The sequence below is a fragment of the Athene noctua genome, chromosome 7 (genome assembly GCF_965140245.1).
Source record: "Athene noctua chromosome 7, bAthNoc1.hap1.1, whole genome shotgun sequence".
NCBI lineage: Eukaryota > Metazoa > Chordata > Aves > Strigiformes > Strigidae > Athene > Athene noctua.
The window spans coordinates 41,706,491-41,730,332 of record NC_134043.1 but is presented as its reverse complement, the minus strand read 5'-3'; the positions used below and the strand labels follow the sequence as shown (position 1 = coordinate 41,730,332).

At 38.3% G+C, this 23,842-nt stretch overlaps 1 protein-coding gene across 2 annotated transcripts in view; it reads left to right on the top strand.

Annotated features, from left to right (window-relative positions):
• Positions 1–954: 954 nt before the first annotated feature.
• CERKL (CERK like autophagy regulator) overlaps positions 955–23,842 on the top strand; it is a 58,044-nt gene continuing 35,156 nt past the window's right edge. For both annotated transcript variants that reach the window (XM_074911012.1, XM_074911013.1), the window contains exon 1: positions 955–1,228. In XM_074911012.1, the coding sequence (XP_074767113.1) occupies positions 967–1,228 (262 nt within the window). In that variant the 5' untranslated portion in view covers positions 955–966. The remainder of the gene's footprint in view (positions 1,229–23,842) is intronic.

Genomic DNA, 23,842 nt, shown 5'->3' with positions numbered 1-23,842 from the left:
ATTTGGAGTTGATGTTGGAGCTCTGATGTGATTGCCATCAGTAAATCTTACAGCACCGGTGAGTAAAGCCATCACACCTCCAAACTGTAAAATCTGTCATTTGCTGAGGTGGGAACAGAGAGGCGGTCTCCCTCCTTTGCATTGAAGCGTTGAGGGTGAGAGATGGCCGCGCAGCCTTCTGTGTGCTCTTTCTGCATCGGCCCACTTGATACAGAACCTAACGTTGTCCAAGTTTATATCAAATTCTGAGTCACTGTGTTCCTCAGTTGTTGCGGAGGGTTAGGTAGAACTGTGGTACCTCCACCTAGGTTTGGGATAAGACTGTTCTGCAACATGAATGTCAACACGGTGTTTATCTTGAGGCTAAGCCATAGACACAACCTGTGACACTTTTTCAGTCTGAAAGGGCTATTGCAACTTTGTGTCACAGCTCGCTAAGGCTAAGTAACAGCAGTTATTAAGGATAACAGAAAAGCAGAAGACATGGGGACTCCGACGAGGACAACTAATTTCTGTAGGTAGAGCAAATATATATTCCTTTATTGCTCTCCCGGGCGAAGAAACTTAGAGGAGCAAACCCGTAAGAAGCCCAGGTGCCTTCTGACCGTTCTCGCCGTCACCCCACGAAGCACGGGACCCCGTCAGGGCCCCGGGTCTGCGCCGGTCCCGGCCGCGCCAGCAGTGCCCGGCCCCGCTGACGGCCGCGAAGGGCTCCCCTCGGCGGCGGGAGGGACGTTTCCCCCAGGCGGGGCCCAGCGCGGCCCCGACAGCCGCTGCCGGGCGAGGGGACCGGCGGCGCCGCGGCCCTGCGGGCGAGGCCGCGGCTCCCGGCCCGGCCCGGGCGCGCTCCCGCCGGCCCCTGGGCGGGCGCGGCCCCTCCCGCGGGGCGGGGCGGGGCGGGCGCCGCCTTGGCAGCGGCCGGGACGCCGCCAGCGGCCGGTGGCGCGGGGCGGCGGTGCCGCCGCCATGCCGGGCGCCGCGGCCCCCTTCCTGCGCCCGCAGCGACGGGCCTGGCCCGAGCGCCCGGCCGGCCGCCGCCGCCCCCCGACGGAGCAGCGCGCGCAGGCGGCGCCCGCGGAGCGGCGGGTGGCCCCGCTGGCGGCGGCGGCCGAGGCGGGAGAGGAGCCGCTCCTCAGGGGCATCTTCGAGATCAGCAAGAGGAGCTGCGACGTGGTGCTGAGCGCCCGGCGGCTCCGCTGGAGCCCCATCCTGCCCGAGAGCCCCACAGGTGGGACGGGGCGGGGGGTGTCCGCCTCCGGGAGCGGGCGGCGGGGCCGCTCGGGGCGGGCCGGCCTGCCCGCCGCGCTGCGAGGGGGCAGCTACGGCCGGGGCCTCTCCGGGCAGGGCGCTGGGAGCCGCCTTAAAACGGAATTACCGTCAGCTCGGCAAAGGCAGGGCTGACAGGCGTGTCTCTTCCCGTCAAGGTTGCGCTGGTGATTAAAAAAAGTAGAACAAGTTGTTCGTAAGGGCAAGGAGTGTCTCGTACCTGAAGCAGCTCTCCCCTGGCAAGAGCCTTTACTTCTTGGCAGGTGATACAAGAAGGATGAGATGTAAGACATGGTGTTTTTATGGCCTCTGAGCCCCAGGCAGAAAGAACCGTGAGAGGATTTGATTTTGTTCCTGCTGCATCAACTTTTCTCAGCTTACTCTCTTCGACGGGCACGTAAACTAGAGTGGGTATAGGTGGGTATGGTTCTGTGAGATGTGCCCGAGTCTTGTGATGAGGCTTTTGTGGCAGGCTGTTCTTGCTCCGTGCTTTTTCCAGTAAAGCAACATGCTGTGAGAAAGCGCTGTTGCAAAAGGATTTGATCAAATGAAACAAATCATACGCAGAAGTTTTGGAAGAAAAGGAACGGTCCTTAAACTAACCTAGTCCTTTTTCTCCTAGAAACTGTGAAAACATAAACTTACTTTCAAAACTGCATACGCACTCTTAAAAGTGCTTGCTTACAGCAGTGACCTCCCCGTGCTTATGTGAAGGAGAAATTGAAGTTTCATTCAGGAATGCAGAGTTTCCAGGCGGCATTGCTGCCTTCTGGTATGGCACGGTTAGCTTGTCCAGGCCTAAAATTCACACCTTCATATGGGTACAGTCCAACAGCCATAAACCCAGCATACAGCGAAACAGTGTTTCTTCCACATATCAGGTTTTTTTATGTTATGATCATCTGTTCCTCTTCAGGGCAGTCTGTATGCTGCAGGGGCTTGAGGAAGCCTGTGATTCCAGTGGTGCTGCTGCAGAGGAATGCTCAGATGCTCACAGCTGAAGTCGTTATGCTTCATTTCATACAACCATGTTGGGATACCAGAGCTACTGAAATCAAACTGATATGGTGCCATGCACAGCTATTATCTTATCCTCCAAATAGTGTAACCATGTTCACGCAGTGTTCTGCTCAGACTTAGACACCTGATTTTCACCAGAACCGCTGAGTTCTGATGATGGCCCCGCTGATGTGCATACAGTCCTTTCTCTTGTGGAGCCAGCCTGGGTGCCTTAGTAATGCTGTTACACAATGCTGTAGCCTCCTTCCGTCCCCTTTGAGATTAACTACAGGTCTCTCTATGTGTGATCTGAAGTGTGGTTTATTAATAATTTAGTTCTGTGTGCAATGCTCTAATTTGATTGCCACTTTATGTTCTGGCTACTTTTAATGTAGCTTGAATTGCCATATATCAGGAACTAGGGACCATGATTATCTTTTAATTGTCACCAGTGAAAGATTTGAAGGTACAGAGAGGAAGAATGAATTTTGGTGTCTATTGCTCCATGCTCCCGGGGATGGGAATATATTCTGGGTTTGATTGGCTTGTTGGCTTGGGGTTTTTTGTTTGGTTTTGTTGTTGTTTGTTTGTTGTTTGGGTCATGTGTCCCTCCCCCTGTAAAAATCCACCCCCTAAGTTGCTACTTTATATAAGATTTTGTCATCCTTAAATGACTCATACAGACATCAGGAGCTTTTCTGTCTTAGTTCCTGCGAGGTAATAAAGTATTCAGTGCTTAAAGTCAGTCATATTTCAGATGTCAGAACTTTCTTGTGGAAAGCAGCACTGACAAGTTGGCATTGATTATATTAGGATTTGGGTGTTTATTGCAGGTGTTAAACGTATGCTGATACTTCTTTGCCTCTGACAATTTGGTTTTGTACTATGTAGCATTGAACTGCTGAATATTTTGGTTTCTGAGAAGCTTTTAATGTCCTACTTCTTTACTAGCTTCAGCAGAATGGGCAGTGGTGTCTCCCAAATGCTGGGTTTTTCTTGGAGCCAGTGGTAGTCTATGAGTTTTTACTATAGGATTTCCAAATTCTTAAATGTTGAGTACTGACATTGAAGATAGAGGGATTTTCAGTTCCTCTGCTGGTATAGATGCTACCTCTGTCACCTGTGGCTGTTCCAGGCTCTCTTTGAGAATGAAATAATCTTAAAAAGAAAACTCTTAGGTAGTTTCTGAGACCCTTCTATCCTTCTGGCTACATCGTGATGGGAACACAACGGTCTACCTGAGCAGCGTTCACAAGGATACATGTGACTCCTTCCTTCGGGCCAGCGTGGCTCTACATGTGCCTGCCTGTGACTGTAGATGAGCTGAGTAGGAGCTGAAAATTGCACAGCGTAGGGCTTATTGCCCTCTCAGGGATGAATCCAACAAAAGTCTGGTCTGGTTCTCCTTCCATCTTGGATACAGTAGGTCAGGATGGTTTTACCTCTGCAGTTGCAGAGGTCAAATACGGATTTTGCAGCTTGAATGTTTTTTCTCTCCTATGTTTTTGGATCCCAGTAGCAACTACCCTGGGGTGTTGCACAGTCTGATTCAGTGTAAGAGAGGTACAGCAGTGCAGTGCTCAGGAGGAGCTGTCAGTAGCTACAGAGGATGGTCAATGGCTGTCTGGGCAAGTCTTTTCCCCTGGCATTTGGCTTAAGCTTACTTTCTTCAAACCAAAAGCTTCATAACGTAGTTTGTCTTAGGTCAGGTCTTCATGCTATGCCAGTGATGCTAAATGTCTCCTGCTTGGACTCATATGTAGTAATTCTCCCTGTTTTAGGAAAAGACCTTTCTTCTATGTCAGTCACTCCAGCTGTCAAGTCAGAGAACTACCAGGTGGTTGCTTTCTCCCCTTTCCCCAAACCTCCCATCCCCAGTAGTTTCCTCGATGTATTCCTGTCTTGCTGAAGTTGTTTGCCATACTCAGTTCTGTGGTTTCCATCATATGTTCTTACATGTGGTAGCTCGTGCAGCCTTGGCTCCTTCAGCTTCTACATAGAACTCAAAGCTCCAGCTTCAAGTTCCCAAGCTGTGCCTGGGCTTGATCTTGTCACGCTCATGCATGTGTAGTTCTGCCCCACCGCAGTGGTTCTGTGGAGCTTTTGGCGGTGTGATTATCAGGTAGACTTCCTTCTTTACTCTCTCTTTGATTTCTGCAGCTTCTGTCTTCTAGAGGTTTCTGGCTACCTGTGCTCGCTGAGGATTTTTGATGTCTTCCTTTGTTGTTCGCTCTCCAGATCTTATAGTAAGCTCCCTAGCAACCTCTTCCCTCTCAAACAAGCATGACCCATTATGATTTTTGTGTGTTCTCTATTATAACAAAGCTTTGGGCAGAAGTAAGGCTTGGGCAGGCAACTGTATGTGGAGCCTGAAGGAATGAATGTGTCAAGTGGGAACGCGGGCAGTGCGAGGTGTGGCTCGGCTGCTCCCTCTGAAATTGGATTTCAACAATTTCAGACCCTAATCTGAAATGCGATTACAGCCTGGGTCTGCAGCGCTGCTGAGCTTTTTCTTCTCACCGGACAGAGCCAGATACCCTCTGACCCATAGCTGGTTGCTTCCTTTTAACAATGCAGTGGGCATTACAATAAGAAGTAGAGCTCACAGTCAGCAGTTACTAGTGTTTTTTTCTAGCTTCTTTCTATGTGGTTTTCCTCTGCTACAATCACAGAAATTAAGAAAAAACCCAAGACTTCTCTCTCTCTTAATAATCCAAACCCAGCCTTGTAGAGCTTCTAATTTTGGATGCTGCTTCAAAACCATAGCAGAGAACACTATCTTAAGTACAGATCTGAATATTATATGTGATGTTTAGAAGTTCCCAGGGGACAATAAGCATGACTGAATGATGGGAAAAAAAAAAAATTTACCTTTAAGTACAAATGCTCAGAGAGGATTTGTTTTTTTTCTGGTGCAGCTAAAGTTGAAAAACTAATGAAGTGTAGGGGGCTAGCAGCAGTGGCTGTAGGAATCACTTGTATTTTAGAACAGTTTCAGTACAAATAGTGTTAATTCAGTCGTCTTTATGCTGTTCTTCCAATATGGCTTGTTTTGTGTTTTTGAAGGAGAACTTTAATCCTGGTATTTCTTTAAAGCCTTCAGTATCTTTTTAAAGATTGCCACAGAATTTCCCAATTTACAATAACTGCAGTTTTTCAGCATATTTCTGTCAGGAAATGGGACAAGACTGGCACTCACTTAGTGTTTTACTGATAATGTGAAGTCTGGAGGGTTTTGATCATTATGAAAAACTGTGTGTAGTTTCTTGTGTGTGTAGTGTATCTGACTGAAGGATATATGAAGTTGTCTCAGACTGACAGAGTGTAGGCTGAACTGGGTATTTGGATAGCAATAATAATAATTTGGATAAATCTTGTTTTTTTTAATGTAAGTAATTGAACATAATATTCTAAGTTAATCGACCAATAAGAAAGTAAGATCTCTGGAGCAATCCAGAGGTTAATGTATTGTTGAATATATATTTTCATAATGAAGTAAAAAAGATCAATGTGTTGTTTAAGTATGTTATTCTTATATAGTATACTATAGTTCCTGTTGATATTAATCTAAAATATAGATTTATAAATATTCTACATAAGTGCAGCAATACACTGATGTATTTCAACAGTGAAAGAGTTAGCAATAAAGGACTTAAAATTAATTCCGAGTGCATAGTGGCCTGCTGCCAAGGCTATTTAGCAACAGATGTGGCTGAAATAGATACCAATAGTCTGTTTGGGATCTCTAAAGTAAGACATCTGTCAGTCTATCGGTCAGTCAGGAATAATGGAAATGGGAACTGGCTGTTACAAAATCTGCATTACTGAAGTTCCACGTTGGTCAAATTCAAAGCTTTTGATTCAACTTCTGATGTGTAGAGAACATAATTCGTCTATGTGGCTTATCTATTGTCCAAATAGGAAAACTATTTTTAAGGAAGAGATATAAAAATAAATAATATGAGGTGTAATTGAGAGTGAGATGTACATGTATCACATCAATATATGGCTTTAGGATGTCTGAAGGAAGAAAGCATGCAGTTTTAAACTATCCCTTGGTGTCTAAACTTGACTCTTAAATCTTTTTCAAGGAAGTCCATAAAATTAATGTCTTTTAGATAAATGCTGCATGAAACTGTGAAAGAATTTAGGAATTTACAACTTTTTGTGAAAAACTAAAAATATTTAAGGAAATGCGCTATACTATTTAAAGATCTCAAAATTTGTTCTTTATTTCAGGTGACTTTTAGCCATAATGTCCTGATTCTTTGGGTAGCTTTTACTTTTTAGCAGCAAATCAGTTCCTGGCTAATTGTTTGTGGAACAGTTTACGGTGTTTCATTCTTTCTGGTGTTTTTCTTGTATTTCACATGTTTATGCACCTCTCTGCTTGTGTTGAAAGGGATTAACGTATCCTGGGCGTCTGATAGTGGCTTTTGTATGTGCTTTAATTCTCTACCTCCAAAGAGAGAGATCAGCTATTTAAATCTTTGTTCCAGAAAACAGATCTTGCAAATTGTATTTTAGAGTGTTTGGGTTTGCATACATGTTGAGTTGCGCATGCATTAGCTGGATTCTGAAGATACATGAATTTGAAATAACAGTATTTATTTAGCTTTCACACTACGTGTTCTTCATGGCCTTTTCTTTTTGATGGAAAACTGTGTCTATTGATGTTGTGGTTTGCGTTATCTTAAAGCTGTTGTAGGCCATAAACCAGCAAGATTTAACTTGCCTAAAGGTGATGGGTTTTGGTTTTGTGGTTGTTTTTTGTTTTTTTTTTTTTTTTTTCCCTTTGTTTCTCCTGTTGTGCTATGTAATAACTAGGCTTTGCCATGTACTGTTATTATAGATAAGGCGATGTTCTGCTTTATTCACCTCCTCTGCCTGGCTGGCAAGTGAGGGACAGTGGCTGGCTGGGCGCTTGGCGTGTTATGCATCATCAGGCAGTTGGCACACCAGTAACAAGCCAGACGTAGCTGGTGCTGGTTTTTGGCTGCTGAGCAGGCCAATTGAAGAAAGATAAGTTGGAATCAAGGAGAGATCAAGAATACTGTGGTGGGGGTGAGCTGATATGTTAAGGGAGTGTAAGGGTTTTGGTGAAGTGCCATATAGATGTGGGAGGGATTTGTGGGTACTGTGGAGAGGGGTATTAGTGAACGGAGGGGAAACTGAAGCTGTTGCTGGGCAGATAGACTTGCAGGGTGGTGCTGTAGTGCCTGAGGTATGTGTGGTACAGGGTAAGGAAGATACTGGAAAGTCAGGGGAGACATAAGGTGATGAGGTAAAGAGAGTTAGTATACAAGTTTGTTAGTTATTCAACTGCCTTAATTTTCCTGTTCATAGAAAAATTGCCAACCCTTGACGATGCTTTCTGTGCAAAGGTGTGCAAGAGTAAATTAATGGTCTTATATAGCATGATGGAAAGAATCCAAATGCGTATACTAAAAAAAATTTGATATGATAATCAATCTTTGATGTCCGTGCTAGTGCTATTTTCATGTCTGTGATAGTGTTAGAGAGCTGAGTCCCTTCCTCAGTGTAGATTACTGTTATTTTTTAATCACTAAAATGAGTATGCAGTCAAATCCCTTATCTAAGTATAAATCTTGTATCTCAGTTTCTGAATCATCCTGTTCCTCATCCTTTGAGGAACTACTGGGGTTTTCTATTCGTCTTTCATACTCTAGATGCTGCTGTAATCTTTTCACGGTTGTCATTTTACTATATCATCCCTAAATCTGTATCCCTCCACTATGCACCTTTATGTCTTTTATGTTGTGTCTAATGTTGCCAATTTACCTTGATTTTTGAGTGTAGTTTACTGGAAAATGTGTGGTTTCTTTCAAGTAATCGGTTATGTTTAGAAGTCCAAGAAACGACATAATTCCTGATTTTTTTTTTTTTTTTTTTTCCCTTGTAATGGCTACAGCAAACAAATGCAAAATCTGATGGGTAGCTTGGCCATTCAGAGTCTGAGACTACTACCTACGTTGTTTGTCTGCAGCTGTTTCTCTCCTTGGGCTGTGTGTAGGATGTGGTTCTGTAGCACCTTGTGTGGGATAGTTGTGGGGATCATGGTGCCTGATGCAGTCTTCTGTTACGGTAAATCCATACAAGCTTGCTTCCATAGTTGTAACTGTTCGTGGTAATAAATGGGTTAGAATTCAGAATATTATGTTCTTTTGCGTTTTCTTATTTTGTATCTTGGCAAAAGACATACTCAGATTAAGGGATTTCTATATTTTACAGTTAGAAAATAAAAATAAAGCAGGAAAGTCTGTCATCTGCTCTGGTTGGAGTCAAAATAAACAAAACTTAGAGAAACATTTTTTCTTTCATTGTAGATATCCTGTTTGTTAACTGTGTATATTATAAAAGCAGCAGGTAAATAATAGATGTTACAATTATGCAAAACCCAAACAAATCAGGTATTAGATAGAAGGAGTCCCTTTTTGTTTGCTTTTTCATTTGGGTATGGCCAACTATATGATGCATTGCCTTTAGACGCAAGTTTTTACTTCCATACACATAGTACTCTAAAAATATTATTATCCTTCTTAGACCATTTATGAAAAAGCCTAAATGGCTGAAAATTTGAGAACAGAGACCTGAAGAATTGAGAAGTCTTTGTGACCATTAGTGGGTCGTGGAACTAATGTTTTCCTTAAAGGAAATCAGTGGTCTTGGGTTTTATGACTTATGTTGTGACAGTATGTGCAGACAAAAAACCATAATGTGTTGAGTATCTGATACATGTATTACCATATTGCCATAAGGAACTGCTATTATGTTAGACACCAACTGATTTTGTGATAGTGTTGGATTTCTCTCACATATGCTTATGTTTTTGTACAGATGATCCTTTAGGAACATCTGCTAGTTTTGTGGTGGTATCTGCTGTTTCCTTTCAAAATTTGACCTTTTTGTCATTTACTACTGGGACTGCTATAGAATTGCATTATCCTAAGATCCTTTTCTAAGTTGATTCCCGTCTCTAGACGTTAATTGTCAATTTTTTGAGTTACTTGTGTTTCACCGTTGTCTGACATACTAGAGAGTTGAGTGCAACTGTAAAGTTAATAGATTAACCTTTTAAAATACAATTTAATGTGGTGGGTTTTGTTTTTTTGTTTGTTTTTTTTTTTTAACTGCTAGCTTGAAATAAGCAACTAGAACATCCTCCTTCCAACTGTTTAGGTGGTCTCAAAAATACTTGCATCTACGGACTAAATGTGAGGATGGTATTTCTCAAACTATTTCATTAGGGAAGAAGTTTTGGAATTCCCTTCTTGCTGTTTATAAACCCTTTCCCCTTTATTTGGAGTGCAGATAGTATCCTTTGAACAGTGATACCTGTTTAGAATCACATCTTTAAGTGTAGCTGAATAAGTGAAAATGCATGCACGATTGAAATAGTTGTGTAACGTGGGATTCCAACTGGCAAGGAAGTCATGACTCTGTAAATTCAACCAAAAAAAAAAAAAAAGTTTTTTTAGCATGTTGGGAACTTCTTGGATGAATTACCAAGACATAATATGTCTTTATATATGTCTTTATATATAATAATATCTTTCACATATAGATGTTGTCTGGGTAACTAGATTTTATGTAGTTACAATGAAGAGTTGAAGACATCTCTATTTCCTATTTCTGCAGTCTGGCTGAGCATAGAAATCCTTTTTGTAGGACTTTACTATCAAAATGTTTTGCTGTGGCCTTCTGCAGGAAAACATGGTATGTTGATTTTTTTGTAATATGGAAAAGTGGCTAATTATTTTGTTTCCAACATAAGATGTATACTTGTATAAAAATAGTAGTTACTTTCACATAATACTGTTCATGGTTTTAAAAGTTTAGTGTGTATTTAAGCATGCATGAGACTTAATATTTTGAAAAATAATTAGGCTTCTGGTATTTCTTTAGCTTAATTTCTTAAGTGTTCTCAACCAGTTCTACCTTTTTTACTCCAAACTGTATTAATTCCAAAAGGTGATTTTGAAATTAAAAGTAATTGACTTCATATTTTTCAGTGACAATGCCACTACAGGAAAAAAAACAGTTCATTTATTTTAAAATGAGTTTGTGACTTTCTTGTCACATGAACACGTGTTTTGTTTTTATCAGTGTGAAGATTAAAAATGCACTTTGGAATGGGAACATTTTGCTTCCTGTAAGGTCTCAAGGTAACTGTTTTCCTATTCTGTTTTCTTATGGAGCCATAACCCACCCTTCCTCCCTCTCGCTGCCCCCCATCCCCTCCTCCCCCTGCCAGGTAAGTTCAGCGGAGCAACAAGAAATGTCCCACAAACCTCTAAGTTTTATGATACTAGAATTGCCAATATTACCAGGTCTTCTGTGGAGAAGAATCAGTCAGCTGTGTTTCACACAATATCCCAATTCCCATTATTTAGGTACCATTATCAGAAGTGGCTCGTTTATGGTGTAAAACATTATTAGCTGAGTTTATCTTTGGGGAATGAGTTTGGTGCTTGGAGATCAGTGCATTTGTTTGAAGCCTTAAGCTGTATTTTATCTTTATCATGCTCCTAAGGGTGGCCGTTTAAAAAAAATTACGTAGTGTAGTGATTGAGGGGGTACATCTGATTTTATTCCTTCCCCAAATTTTCCTAGTTTGTTTCTTTTTAAGATTGAAGAATATCCTCAGTTTATTCTTCAGTGGATGGATATTTGATAAAGGTATTTCTTTCTGGTCTGATTTATGTTTGTTGTTCTAGCTGAATATTGTAAAATATTTCAGCATAGTGTCTATTGTAAATGCCAAATATTGAATGTTATTTTATGAATGTTAGAGATTAAATAAAACAAAAACACAGCACAGAACTCATGTCGAGCTCTTTATTGTGTATCTATCAATAACAACGTAAGTCTTAGCATCTTTGAGTTTGATGCAATAAATACATAAACCCTTAAATTGCAAAACCAAGAAAATGCCTCAGACCACACTTCATTAGGAGGGTTTGTAATATGATTGTAAGTCAGAGCGTGTAGAATGATTGTAAGCCACAGTGCTTGATTTTTGTAAAATTGATGCTCAGAAACCAGAGTAAATCACAAATTATTAAATTATTCCAGGATATCTTGTATAAGAATTAGAAATTATTTTCCAGACCACCACTGGCTTTATTTTACAAGGAATCATTATTTTTCTGTACTAGTAGTATGGAAGCTGCTATTTTCTCTTGGTCTGTCAGTGGTAACAGACACAGATAAATACATTTGCTTAAAAAAAAGAATAAAAAAGGTGTTTTAAATAAAAATTGAATGCCTGAATTTTCATGTGAGCCTTGATATATGTCAGCCTTTCTGTAAGAGATCTGATGAAAGAAAATTCTTCTTCTGTTTAAGATCTGGTGCAACTTCCTCCCTCTCCTGGCTTCTTATTTAGTTATAGATGTAGGAATATATTAAATCTCTTGGGGAAAAAAAAAAAAAAAAAAGTACAATAACTTCGTTTACCTCACAGTTCTTTAATCTAACATGTGGCTGTTTCTTGCCTGTGTGTTGCAATTTTAAACAAATGGTCAGTTCATGAACAGAATTCAATGCCAAACTCTGAATTTCCTGGATTTTGTCTATTTAAGCTGTGTAAGGTAGTAGTTACTTAGATGCTTTTCAGTACAGAGTAGTTGTCGGTTTATTTGAACTGTGACAATATATCTCTTCTGTCAGTCCATACACTTAAGTGAATATAGGAAAGCATGCTTTGCGAAGCTCAGAAAATGCAAAGCAACAGATGTTATGTACTGCACAATTATACGTTTCCTGGAAACAGATCTTTACACAGTGCAGACAGTCTTGGAAAAACAAAATTTGACATACAAATGAGCAAGTTAGGGGTAACAACAATAAATACTTATGACTAAATATAATGTCATTTTGCAGATACTGAGTTTCAGTAATTAAATGCTCATCATTCTACTAAATCTCTCTATTTGACAGATGCTTAAAAATCATATTTATATTTTTCTGTATTGTTTTAGTACAGTACAGAACAAGTAATCTCACTTAAAAATAATGTTGTAGGAAAATGGCTTTTAAAAACAGCCTGTTATTCTAACAAGTAAAAATTCTTGTAAATAAATTGCTAAAAGTAAATAGAAAAAATTTCAAGATAACTTGTTGCCTTTCTGTGTGAAAACAGCACATCTTTGTCTGGCTAATCTGTTGACTGTTCTGAAGATGATTCAAAATGAGATTGCTCCTGTCCAGGTCCTCTCCCTGGTACGCTGTTTGTTGCAGGGCCTTTTGGAGACTGGTCAAACAGCTCTGTCAAGAAAGGTCCTGAATGATTTCATACTTGGATGGTTTTGAGCTTCCCAAAGGCCTGCTCTGTCACATCTATGTAGTGTAACTTGGGGTGAGGTAAGTAGTTAGGGAGCAAAATTATCATAGCATCATACCACTAGCAGTTAGATGGCTACAGATGGTGGTAACTCATGTCGATGTCAAACTTTGAACAGATTTATGGTTTCATTTAGTAAATTCTGCAGCTGACACATTTCAGGGTAAACCTAAATATATTGATATGTTACAATAATCAGGAGAAGATTGTATATAGATGTCTATTTTTAACTCGGTACTATTTTTATTAAAGGAAAAAGAATGCTTCTGAATATTACATGTGAAATGTAATGTTTCTTGGTCACCTGACTGCAACGCACTTATTAAACAAGGCTGTGATTAAAGTAAGAATATCCTCCAGATCCTTTTCTGTTCCATAGATCTTTTGTGATGGAGGAGTAGTAATAACTGTCATTGCTTTAGCAAACAATGCTTAGCAGAAGAAAAGAGTATTTGATAAATGGCTGTAGTTTGTTTTTGTTTTGTTTTGGTTTTTTTTACTGTAGTACAAACAAAAATGAAATGAAAAGGCACTTTTTTTTTCCACTTACATTTGTTGAAGAGTTAATTATTTAAAATATGATGGAAACAAGCAGGTGGTGTTTTTGAAATTTTGTCCCTAGGTCTCACTTGTTTTATGGAAACCATTTGTGGAACATACAACCAGAAATTCAGTACTAAACTTCCAATGTAATTTATACATTTATGCTTGTTTGTCTTGCTTAAAGCAGCTACTGCTTTTTACATTTTCAAGTTTAACAGTTTAGAATTATTAGTTTGTATGCAGGAGCATACAAATAAAATGAACTTACAGTAAAAAGAAAGCTGTTCTTAAATATGTTTCTCTTTGCTTTATGTTTCTAATGTTTGTTTTCTTTGTCTAATGAATGGAGTAGAGGCTGCCTGAAAAGTTCATAGTGCCTTTGGTATATTAACAGTGTGGTCTGGAAGGAGTGTGGAAGAGGAAAAACGGCATGGAAAAAACACAGAAAAGCAGAAATGCTGAGTTTGTCTGGGGACTGTTCAAATGAAAATGGAAGAACATTTTGAGATTGTCAGTTATGTCCTACAGCACAGCTTCAGAGACATGGTCATTTTACAGATTTGACTAGGCAATGGGACAGAGAGTCCAAGAGTTGATATAATTAAGCATAGTGTAATGTCTTGATGTCTTATTTGAAGGCCATCAGCTTGAGATCAAGATGAGGAGCTGTAGATAGTCCATTCCTAACGTATATGATTATAGGTTTATTATGTGGAAAATGTCATCCGCCACTTAAAAAGTTGTTAGGATTATTATGTTAAGGATCATTAGAATGTAAATAGAGACTAAACCAGGTGTTTTGTATGCTCTATAAACTAACGGTTATTTTAACCACATCTTGAATACTGTGTGCAGTTCTGGTGTTCTCAGCAAAGATGATGTGGGTTTGGAGAAGGTTCAGGGGTCACAAGAATTAAAGGAAAGGAATGGCTCCTGGATGAGAGTGATGCACTAGGCTGGTCTTCATTTTTGTGCTTCACTTTTTGGTCTGAAAGTGAAGCAGTTGAGATGTGGCCTGGATAGAGTAGATGTCAATGGCTTTCTATCTTCCAACATAAGAAATACGGTGCATCTAGTAAGGCTATAAAGAACCAGGCTCCAAACAAAAGAAATAATCATGCCGCAAGTAAGAGAACTGCAGAACTTACTGCTGAAGGATATTGTTAATGCTGAAAGATTTTATGGATTCAACTGGAGATGGAAGGCCTTGTTTGAGTGCCGTTAAATATGTAGAAACTGCAGTCAGTTCAGGATGTCCCAAACAAAACCAGGTGGGGAGTGGAAAAGTATTCGTAGAAAAGAGAGTAAGTGCTTCCTTTATTCCTTCTCTTCTTTTAGCATCTGCTTATGGCTGTGGTTTGACATAAGATACTGGGACAGATGGACTTTTGCTCTGACCAGGTATTGGTGGTCTTATGTACCAGAAACTGGTTAAATTATGTTTCAGGTAAAAGCACACACATCGCTAGTCTGTAACTCCATCTGTATTTGCACTACTAAGCAAGCTTTCTTGGTAGAATTTGAACTTCAGTTTGCCTAGCCTTCCATTTGCAAGATTCGTATAAAGAATGTGTTGTTCTTTGTCTGACAAAATATCAAGAGGTTAATTTTATTAAACGTTATTAAGAATGACAATACAGTAGCAGACTAGGATTTACAATACGGTAGCAGACTGTCTAGGAAACCTGTATTTCTTAGCCATAAATGCCTTGATACATATGTTTATAATTAATATACTCTTAAGGTTTTTTTATTGTGGAGAAGGGAAGTTAAATTCTAAATACCATAGCTAAACTTGTACAGGGTATGAGGCTGAAACTGTTACAAACCATTCCAGAGGAGTAATTAGTTTAATCAACCTCAAGTTTAGGAAAAAGTGCAGCTTCAGTATGCTTAGCTGGTATTTTTCCATAAATCTCTTTCAGAAGGTTTCTGATGTTCACAGGGTAGAAGACTAACCCCAGTGTAAAACATCCATTTGTTATGTCACCAGCTTAAAGATGTGTGCCAAGGTATCTATTGTAATTAATTCTTGAACACAAATGAGCATAATTTGCTTGCACTGGTTCACTTTGAGCCTAAATCAAAGATTATTTTCTGATTTGTAATGTGTGGCTGGGTATGTGTAGAAACTCAAATTTGTTAAATTTACTTCTAAATGCGCAAGGTAAGTTTAATATTGTGGTAGAGGAATATTTAGGTAGAACAGTAACAGTAATACACATAGTGTGCATGTGCCTGTTGGAGAGTCTGAAGATACATCTCTGTTAGTTGCTGTATGGGTGTTTTGGATATAAATCGCTCTCTGATCCTGCAACCGTATGTGGGACCTTTATGCTGTGAGTAAAATTCTTAAGGTCTGCAAGTAAGGTATTTACTTGAATCCTATAGTGGTAATCCCTGTACATATGTGTCTGTTTGGTGTAATGCTAGCATTTAAAAGTTTGGGGGAGTAACAACTCATATGGATTATGAGAGGTTTGAATTGTATCTTTGTCACCTGACATGCATTTCTCCAACAATGAAAACACATCTGCAGTTGCTTTTTTGATATGTCAATCAGTGGTCTTTCTGTTTGATTTTGGTGCTTCTTAGTATAGGATTAGGAATAGACTGTGATTAGGAACAGGTGTGTAAATATGGTGTGTAGCTGGGGTTACCATACTGGAGTTAAGAGGAGTAGATGGGAGATGTCAAGGAATTTGCTGAAAATAGAGAGGAGACTGTCTGAGGCTATTGGTGCACGCAAGGATGCAAAGCATACATCATGGAAAATTGTTGGGTGGGTTTTTTCTTAGTGGTTTTTTGACTGGTGGTTCTGTTTTGAAGCAGTTGATATGCTTGTTAGAAAATAAGTAGGTTTCTCTATGTAACGGTACACTAATGGGGTTTGATGTAAAATTTCTATGCTGATAATTAATTTTGAATTTCATGGTACTTAATGCTGAAATTTAATTCACAAATAATTTTGTGGATTCTGCATGTTCTTTAAAATGTATTAACTTATTCTACTTTATGCACTGGTTATTACATAAATCAAAACCAAGATGGTGATCTTTCAATTTTTAAGAATCTCATAAAAATTTCAAATAATGTGTTTAAATGACTTATTACCTTTTATCCTTAAAATTGCTGAACTTTATAACAACATAAAATATTAAAACAACTCAAAGTACTGGCTTTACCTGATAATTTTTGATTTTCGAAACAGCATTGTATATAATTTTCTTACAGTCTAATAAGATATTTCCCCGAGTTATTTTTTCTGGAAAACATTTTGTAGAGCTGTTGACACGCTTTATCAGTGTCTTATGTACACGGTTTGAAATTTAAATTAGCTTAAAGGTATTTATTATTTACAAATTTTGTTTTATTTCAATGTATATGTACTGCAGTGTGTATTCAACAGTTCTGCTGCTAAATGAAGTAAGCATATACTTAGCTTGCTGTGCAGATACATGGGCACAGGTGGACATCTTGGAAGTATGCACCATGCAGTGAAACACATGGCACTACACAACATGGGGCAAAGAGCACGCAGTTTGAATTAGAAGTCATTTTATGGATACCTTGTAAATTTGTGCTTGTTCATATGTGGGCTGTAATTTCTAAAAAGGGTGTACGTGCTTTTATATTGAACTTTCGTGATACACATATCACTCTAATGTAGTTGTCCTTTGTGGAGAGAGGCAGTATTGTATGAGCCTGTTTATGTCAATATTGTAATAATTTATCTTTATAACTGCTTTTGTCTATATTTATAGTAACATTGGCACCCTGTGTACAGAAGATACAATCAGCGCTGAAAGGAAACTTGCATCCATCTGGAAGCAATAAACTTTTCTAAAAGACTGCACAGTGTTACTTAATCCTGTGATTTCTTACTGTGAGTGAAATTAAGGTTTGGTTCAGTTGTGTCACATCGTATTGGTATCAAATCTTTTGTGAGAGCTTTGTCATAGTGTTAAGCTACAAATAAAATTTTAAAATTGATCAAGGTTTGAGAATGTAATTTCCTCAGCCCCAGGATTATGCATCACTGCAAACGTAGTCAATTACATATAACAACAATAATTGTAATACCAGAAAGCTTCTGGAGTATTGCATTTTGTAAGCTTTCCCTTTCTATGAAGGGATAACTTGTATACTGCACAATTAACTAAGTATACCTTAAATTTTGCATAGTATTCTAAGGAATTTTTAAATCATGTAGCATAAAATATATTTTTAATATGCTGGAGTATTTTCCAAAGTTAGAGAAATATGAACAGTTCCCCTAAGAGGACAGGAAAAAACCCTTGTCTATTATAAAGAGAATCTAACAAAATTCTGTGAGGTTTTTTTGTGGCTTTTCCTTTAAGTCTGTTACAAGCGTAGTGTATATGAACAAAACAGGATTCATTCATCCCTGCAGGCAAAGTGGTGCAGTTTACATCCTATTCCTATGTGGCAACTGAGCTGAAAAGCGCCGGGGTGAGGGAAGGGTTTTATGCTTGTGAGAGGACTCTGGTGGTGCTGTTGCAATCTCTTACCCTTGGGCTAATGTAGAAGGTGCAGATAGAATGATACAAAGGATGTCTGAGTTTATGAGGAAAGCTCGTGGAAAAAAAACAGACCAAAGATCAACGAGGATAAAGCCAAACTTGTAGCTGTTAATCAATGGGAAGTTCATGGGTGATCTCGTCTAGCGGCTGATAGCTATGCTAAAAGCATGAATTGCTAATATATGTGAATTACCAATAGTTTATGGAAGAATATTGTCCTGTGTTTAGAATGGGATGTGTTTATTCTTTTTTTCCTGAAGAAAATGATTATTTTAAAGTCTTTTCCAGAAAAGACCAAAATTCAGATATTTGAGGCATGTTGAGTTCCCTGAGACAATGATATTTAACAGTATGAATGGTTTGTAAATCTATATTTGAGCCAGTAAGAGTCAAAGTTGAACTAATTATTAACCTCTAGTTAATCAAACTCAGTGATGTCATGTGGCCGTAAGAGGCTATTAGATTCCCCACTTGCCCTTATTTTCTGAAATGACAGAAGTAATTGCCATGATTATGACATAAATTAGTAGGTACAAAACTGTGTATGTGTGAGATTTTTTCAAAGGAATGTAAAATTAAGCTTGTATTTCCTCTTGGGGGATTCTTTGGTATCTTTCAGCTCTGCTAGCCCATTGTATTAAATCATGTAAGCCATTAGATTCCAGTCTTCTGTTTTATTTCAGAAATTTCTCTCTTTAAATGAATTCCACTATATGATGGTTGCATTGTTGGTCAGTGTAAGACCAGTCATTTAATCTGATGCTTGTATTTGCAGAGGTTTTACAAAATGATGGAAATCGTTGGTGTTTGTTACCCTGATGTTACTCTGAAGTTTGTTACGTAACTCCATTCACTTATATGAAAAGCCCCAAAGTTTCAGGCACGTAATAGAAGGTTTGCTGCTACTTTTCCAGTCATATTACGAAATTAGGCAGTATGTGGGCCATATTCTTAATATAAAACATAGAGCTTTCTAAAGTATATTTCTTTTCAGTGACTTCTTTCTTGGTGTGGTGTTAATGAGAAAATGTAACTATTAAAAGGCAAAGTCTTTGCTGCATGCATCCTCTCAGACGCTCCAGGTTCAGACCCTTAGTGTCTGCCTTGCTTCCCTTCAGCTAGCATTGTTGTTCTGTATAGCATTGTTCCCAGCAGATCTTCTTGTTAGGGGTGTTATTTTACATTTCATCATCTCCCTCAAATTCTTTGTTGGAGGATGATGGGGAAACCCTTCATTAAGGTGAAGCTTCTTGTCTGGAACAGTGTTAGGCCTTATGCTAAGCTTTAATCACCCTTTTCCATGGAGGTATTTATTCAAGAAGCTATTGGTCATCTTTTCAAAATGTCAGTTTCGGTATTTTTTTCTGACAAAGTTCTGCTGTTAGCCGGTGGTTAATAAGGAAGGTACTTCACTGCTCTAAAACAGATGGAACAAGATACTAATGAAAATTTGATGATAGATGTCTAATGAGCCTCATTACAAGAAGGGCCTTGTCCGTGGCCTGCTGGGCGTCACAGAGACCCCGGATGCTGGGTGCAAGTGACACTCCTGAGATCTGGTTGCACTCAGAGGGGAAGTGCCCACGTCTGGCTCCCCTCCAGGGTGAGTCAGCTCCAGCAGAGATGACCTCTGAACTGTACTAAACTCTTCCCTTTTGATATGGGATTAATTGAACAGTTCCCACATTTGCTCTGCCAGTTAACCAACATAATTTTCAGTTTGATTCTGCCAGAATGAGGCAGTTTGGCAGTGGTTATTTTTTTGTCAGAAATTTGCCTATTACCATCTTTTAAAGGTGTATTGAAACTTAACCAAACTTTAAGTCTTTGAGTATGGTCCAACTCAGGACTTAAAGGATGACATGAAATGTCCCCTGAAGTTGCTTTTCCTGCAGTTGCTGTGATGATATCATACTGGGCACAGCAGCATGTATCTGCAACAACCCTCTTGGTTTAATGAGGATGTTCAGAAGAATGCAGGTTAGTTTTTAAAAGATATGGTGGAGAACAGGCATTGGAATCAGCTGGTCAAGGGGTCTTGGGGGTAAAGAGCCATTTGAAACATGGAGACAAGAGGGGAGGATGCAAGGTAGGAGATTGTCATTTTAGATGTGTTTACTCTTGCTGTGAATATAGTAAAATTGTCAAGAAATTGACAATTGAGCTAAGAATGAAATAAATTCACTTTTTGTAGAATGTATTGAAACTTGCACAACACCACTAAAGCCAGTTTTATATTGTTATATTTGTCACATTTTGTCTTTTTAAAATATTTGTAAGGATTACTAAACAGAGAAATAAAGTAATTTCTGTTATCTAATATAAGCATTTATCCCATGATCTGGGATTTGCATTGGAAAATTACTGGGGTTTTTTTAGTTGTTTTCTTTTTCTTTTTTTTTTTTTTTTTTTTTTTTTTCTGGGATTGAGTTGAAAAATTGGAGCCTGAAGTACAGATTTGTTCAAGAATGTTATTTTTTTAATATATCAGTTATAATCTTCATAATAATCTTATTTTTAGAGATAGCTATCTATGATAGTAGTTTAAAATAAGATGACTTCTCTAAGCCAGAAAGTGAATAATGCTTTTTACTGCTGTGTTAGAATATTGTGTAACTCTCTATCCAATATACTAATTTAATGTGCCATCATAGGTTTGTAAAGTGGAGTTTTATTTTGAGACTTATAATTTTTTTTTAATTGGTAACATGTAAATAGAGTTCTAAAACAAATTAAAAGAAACCATTGTGCCTCTTTCCCAATTCCTGCTGACTCCTGTTGATCTGTGTTTGTGTAATCTTTGGGGAGTTAGGAATTGGAAGTGAAAATGCACAGCAGATTGGCTCAAGCCATGTTGACTTCCTGCTGATGAAAGGAGACAATCCCAGTCCTTCCTTCTTCCCTGCTGTGTATTTTCTTACCACTTCGAAGCATCTCTAGTTTTGTAGGACTCGTGTTGGACTGATTATATTAAACAACTTGTCAGAAGACTAAGCCAGAAAAAAAAAAAACCAACAGTGGACTGTCTGTGTTACTTCAGGAAGTTGAATTGACTCAGCTTGGTTTTGCCAAGTACAAATCTAAGGAAAAGGCCTGGACTACAGTCCAGAAGGTGAGTGAGGGTAGGTGACTGTATTGGAAGAGAGATTAGCAGCAAGGTATTGCATTGACTTCACAAAATACATCACTTCACCCTCAGATCCTCTAGAAAAGGAGAATGAAAATTGGTTGTATTCTTGTCAGATGTTTTTAAGCTCCATTTTCTGCCCTGAAGGAATATTGCTGCAATTGAATAGCTGCTATTAAAAGATGAAGTTAGTGGTTGCACCCAGCTTTTACTCTCCATCTCTGGAGGAATTGAGATACGCCTTTTCAGTACTTTGTAGTACTTTCTGAACTCCCCGCTGTTCCTGAGGAGGTCATTACACACACTGTGAGAAACGTTTTTCTAGACTGGGGCCTTGGTTCTCTTACGCTTCTCTTACGACACTGTTTAAAAGGACTGGAGTAACATAAGGGTAATCTTCAGAGAAAAACCAGCCCTCCCCAACCTGGCCCTTGCTGTAGCACCTTCTCCTCAGCTTACTGTTTGATACTCTTGGCAAGCAGAAAGTGTAATTTTGCTTTCTCTGCTTCTCAAAGAGAGTAAAAGGCGTAGCATCAAATGTTACCAAAGGTGTTGCATTGTCTTTTTGAAATAAAAAACCCCTTGAAAATTCAGATGTTCTGAAAATAGCTTTTCTGTCTCATGTTTAGAGTCTTTAAATTAATATTAAAGTGCCTGATGACCTATACAGTGATTCTTGGCAGTTCTGACAAGAATGATCATACTTGCTCCTTTATATTTCTCATTGCCAGTCCTTCTTTATCAAAGTTGTAGCTGAAAACTGTAGAGGTTTTATGAATCAGTTACATGCTACTTACTGTGCTTTGCAGACTACAGAAAGGGAAGAATGGGCTTAATGAGTTAATAGTTGCTTTTTTATATGCATTAGACATGATCATACTAATTTTAAATATTCCTAAGCCTAAATTTGTAGACATATTGTCAAAACTAATTAATTCTTTATTTACTTTTTGGGTTTATATTAATATATTTTAATGTATATCCTGAATGGTTATTTGAAAATAGTGTTCATACAGTGTAGGATGATCTGTAGTGAGTTCTATAATAACTGCTCTGGATCACTGTATTTTCTTTGGGTTTTATTTCTGATTATTTCTGTTATGTTCACTGCACTCAGCTATAGCAATCAACTATTAATGAAGTAAACTTTGAGAGTATAATGGGACAGCCTAAAATATATAAGAGATTTATCTATTAAATGGAGTTAAGCGAGGCTAGGTGTCTTGCCAAAGGTCATAGGAAGAATTTATGACCAAGGGAGTATAACACTTTTTCCTTTGTCTCCAATTCTCATCCTTGAATTATACAGTCACATTTCATGTGTATTTTCTACTGTTTTCCATGTATTCCAGATATATACTATGGAAATTAAACCCTCAAATACAATTCTAGATGTTGGACCCCTATGGTAGGAAACCAGTCCAATAAATGTTTTGTTGTTGATGTGTTGGTGTTTATATTTTAATAACACACTTCTCTTTACAAACTGTTCTGTATTTCAGTAGTACTGTTTTTTTTCTTTGAGTAGGTTTTCATCAATTTTGCTGTAAACATGAGATAATCTATTTGTTTAAAGCCCATTTCAACACTCTTAAACAATTAAAATTTGCTTTGCTATTTACAATTAAACTGTATTTGAGTGTATTAGTTCCTCACCTTTTGATTTATCTCAGTGTGGTATATTTAGACATAATATTTATTAAATAAGAGATTAGACTGCCATAAATAAGAAAAATGTAGGATAGTCTCATTGCTTGAAATCAGTGAGAGGATAAATAGGGGCATAACACTTCCTATAAATTCATATATCTAGGCAGGCTTTTTTTTCCATGCTGTATTTGGGGGAAAAAAAAAAAAAGTGGACATGTGCAGAAACTGTGAGTACAATTAGCGTCAAGCAGATAAATCCAGCTCTAATCCTGTTTACGCTCTACATCAGACAGATGTGCTGAGATTGATTTAGACAAGCCCTTGGCTTATAGTAATTTTTTTTTAAGTGCCATATATTCTGGTTTTGTTAGATCTTTGTTAAATGTTAAGTACGGTTAGTTTTACTCTTTCCTAACGCCTGTAACCTAGTTTATACAGGTTCCCTCTCTGCTCTCATGATGACAGGGCATCCTGGTAGAAGAGATTATCTTTATTCCTTGTAATTAAATTGACTTTTTTTTTTGAGAAGATACAACAATGGGAAGTTGGTGCTGAATTAAATAAATAGCATGGTATCTAATAGATGTATACTTAAATCTCTTGCAAGAACAGATGGTACACAATATCTTTCTAAGTAATGTGAGAGGACAGTTAATGTCCTGAAACAGCTAGCAATAACCAATACGATACTAACGAACCAATAGCTTTTTTTTGAAGTTTAACAAAGTGTCTAATCCAATATATATTTTAGTTTTAAAGTAAACTTGGATGTTACCACATAGAGAAATTATTTATAAATGTAGTTCATGACTCACGTTTTCTTGATCTGAATTGTTTTATAAAATTTTACTGAATTTGCAATGATCTTATTCTCTGTAAAAACAGAAGATGAAAATTATAGAATATGCCTAGGGACTTTTATGCAGATTTCTTTTCAACTTTAGTACAATTTGGCTGTCCTAATCCCACTAGCTAGTTCAATATTTACAGTTTTAAACTTGAGGATGATACTTTTGTATGATTCAGTATTCCTACAGTTTATGTGCTTCTCCAAGGTGTATCTGGAAATGTATTCCAGTAGAACAACTACAGTCATATACTATTTTTGAAAGTGTAGGGCTGCCTAGTAAGAATATATTATTTTAACTTTATCTTAAGTTTTAATGTTTGTCTGAACAACACAAGAATTTGATAAATACAGAGTAAGAGGAAGAGGCAAAAGCAAATAAAAATCTGTCTGAAACAGTAGCATGAAAAGAAAAGAGAAGTCTTATCTGGCTTATGACTGAGTGTCATTCTATGAAAGATAGTGGGGGAATAAAAAGTATTTTAACAGGCCTTGATTTT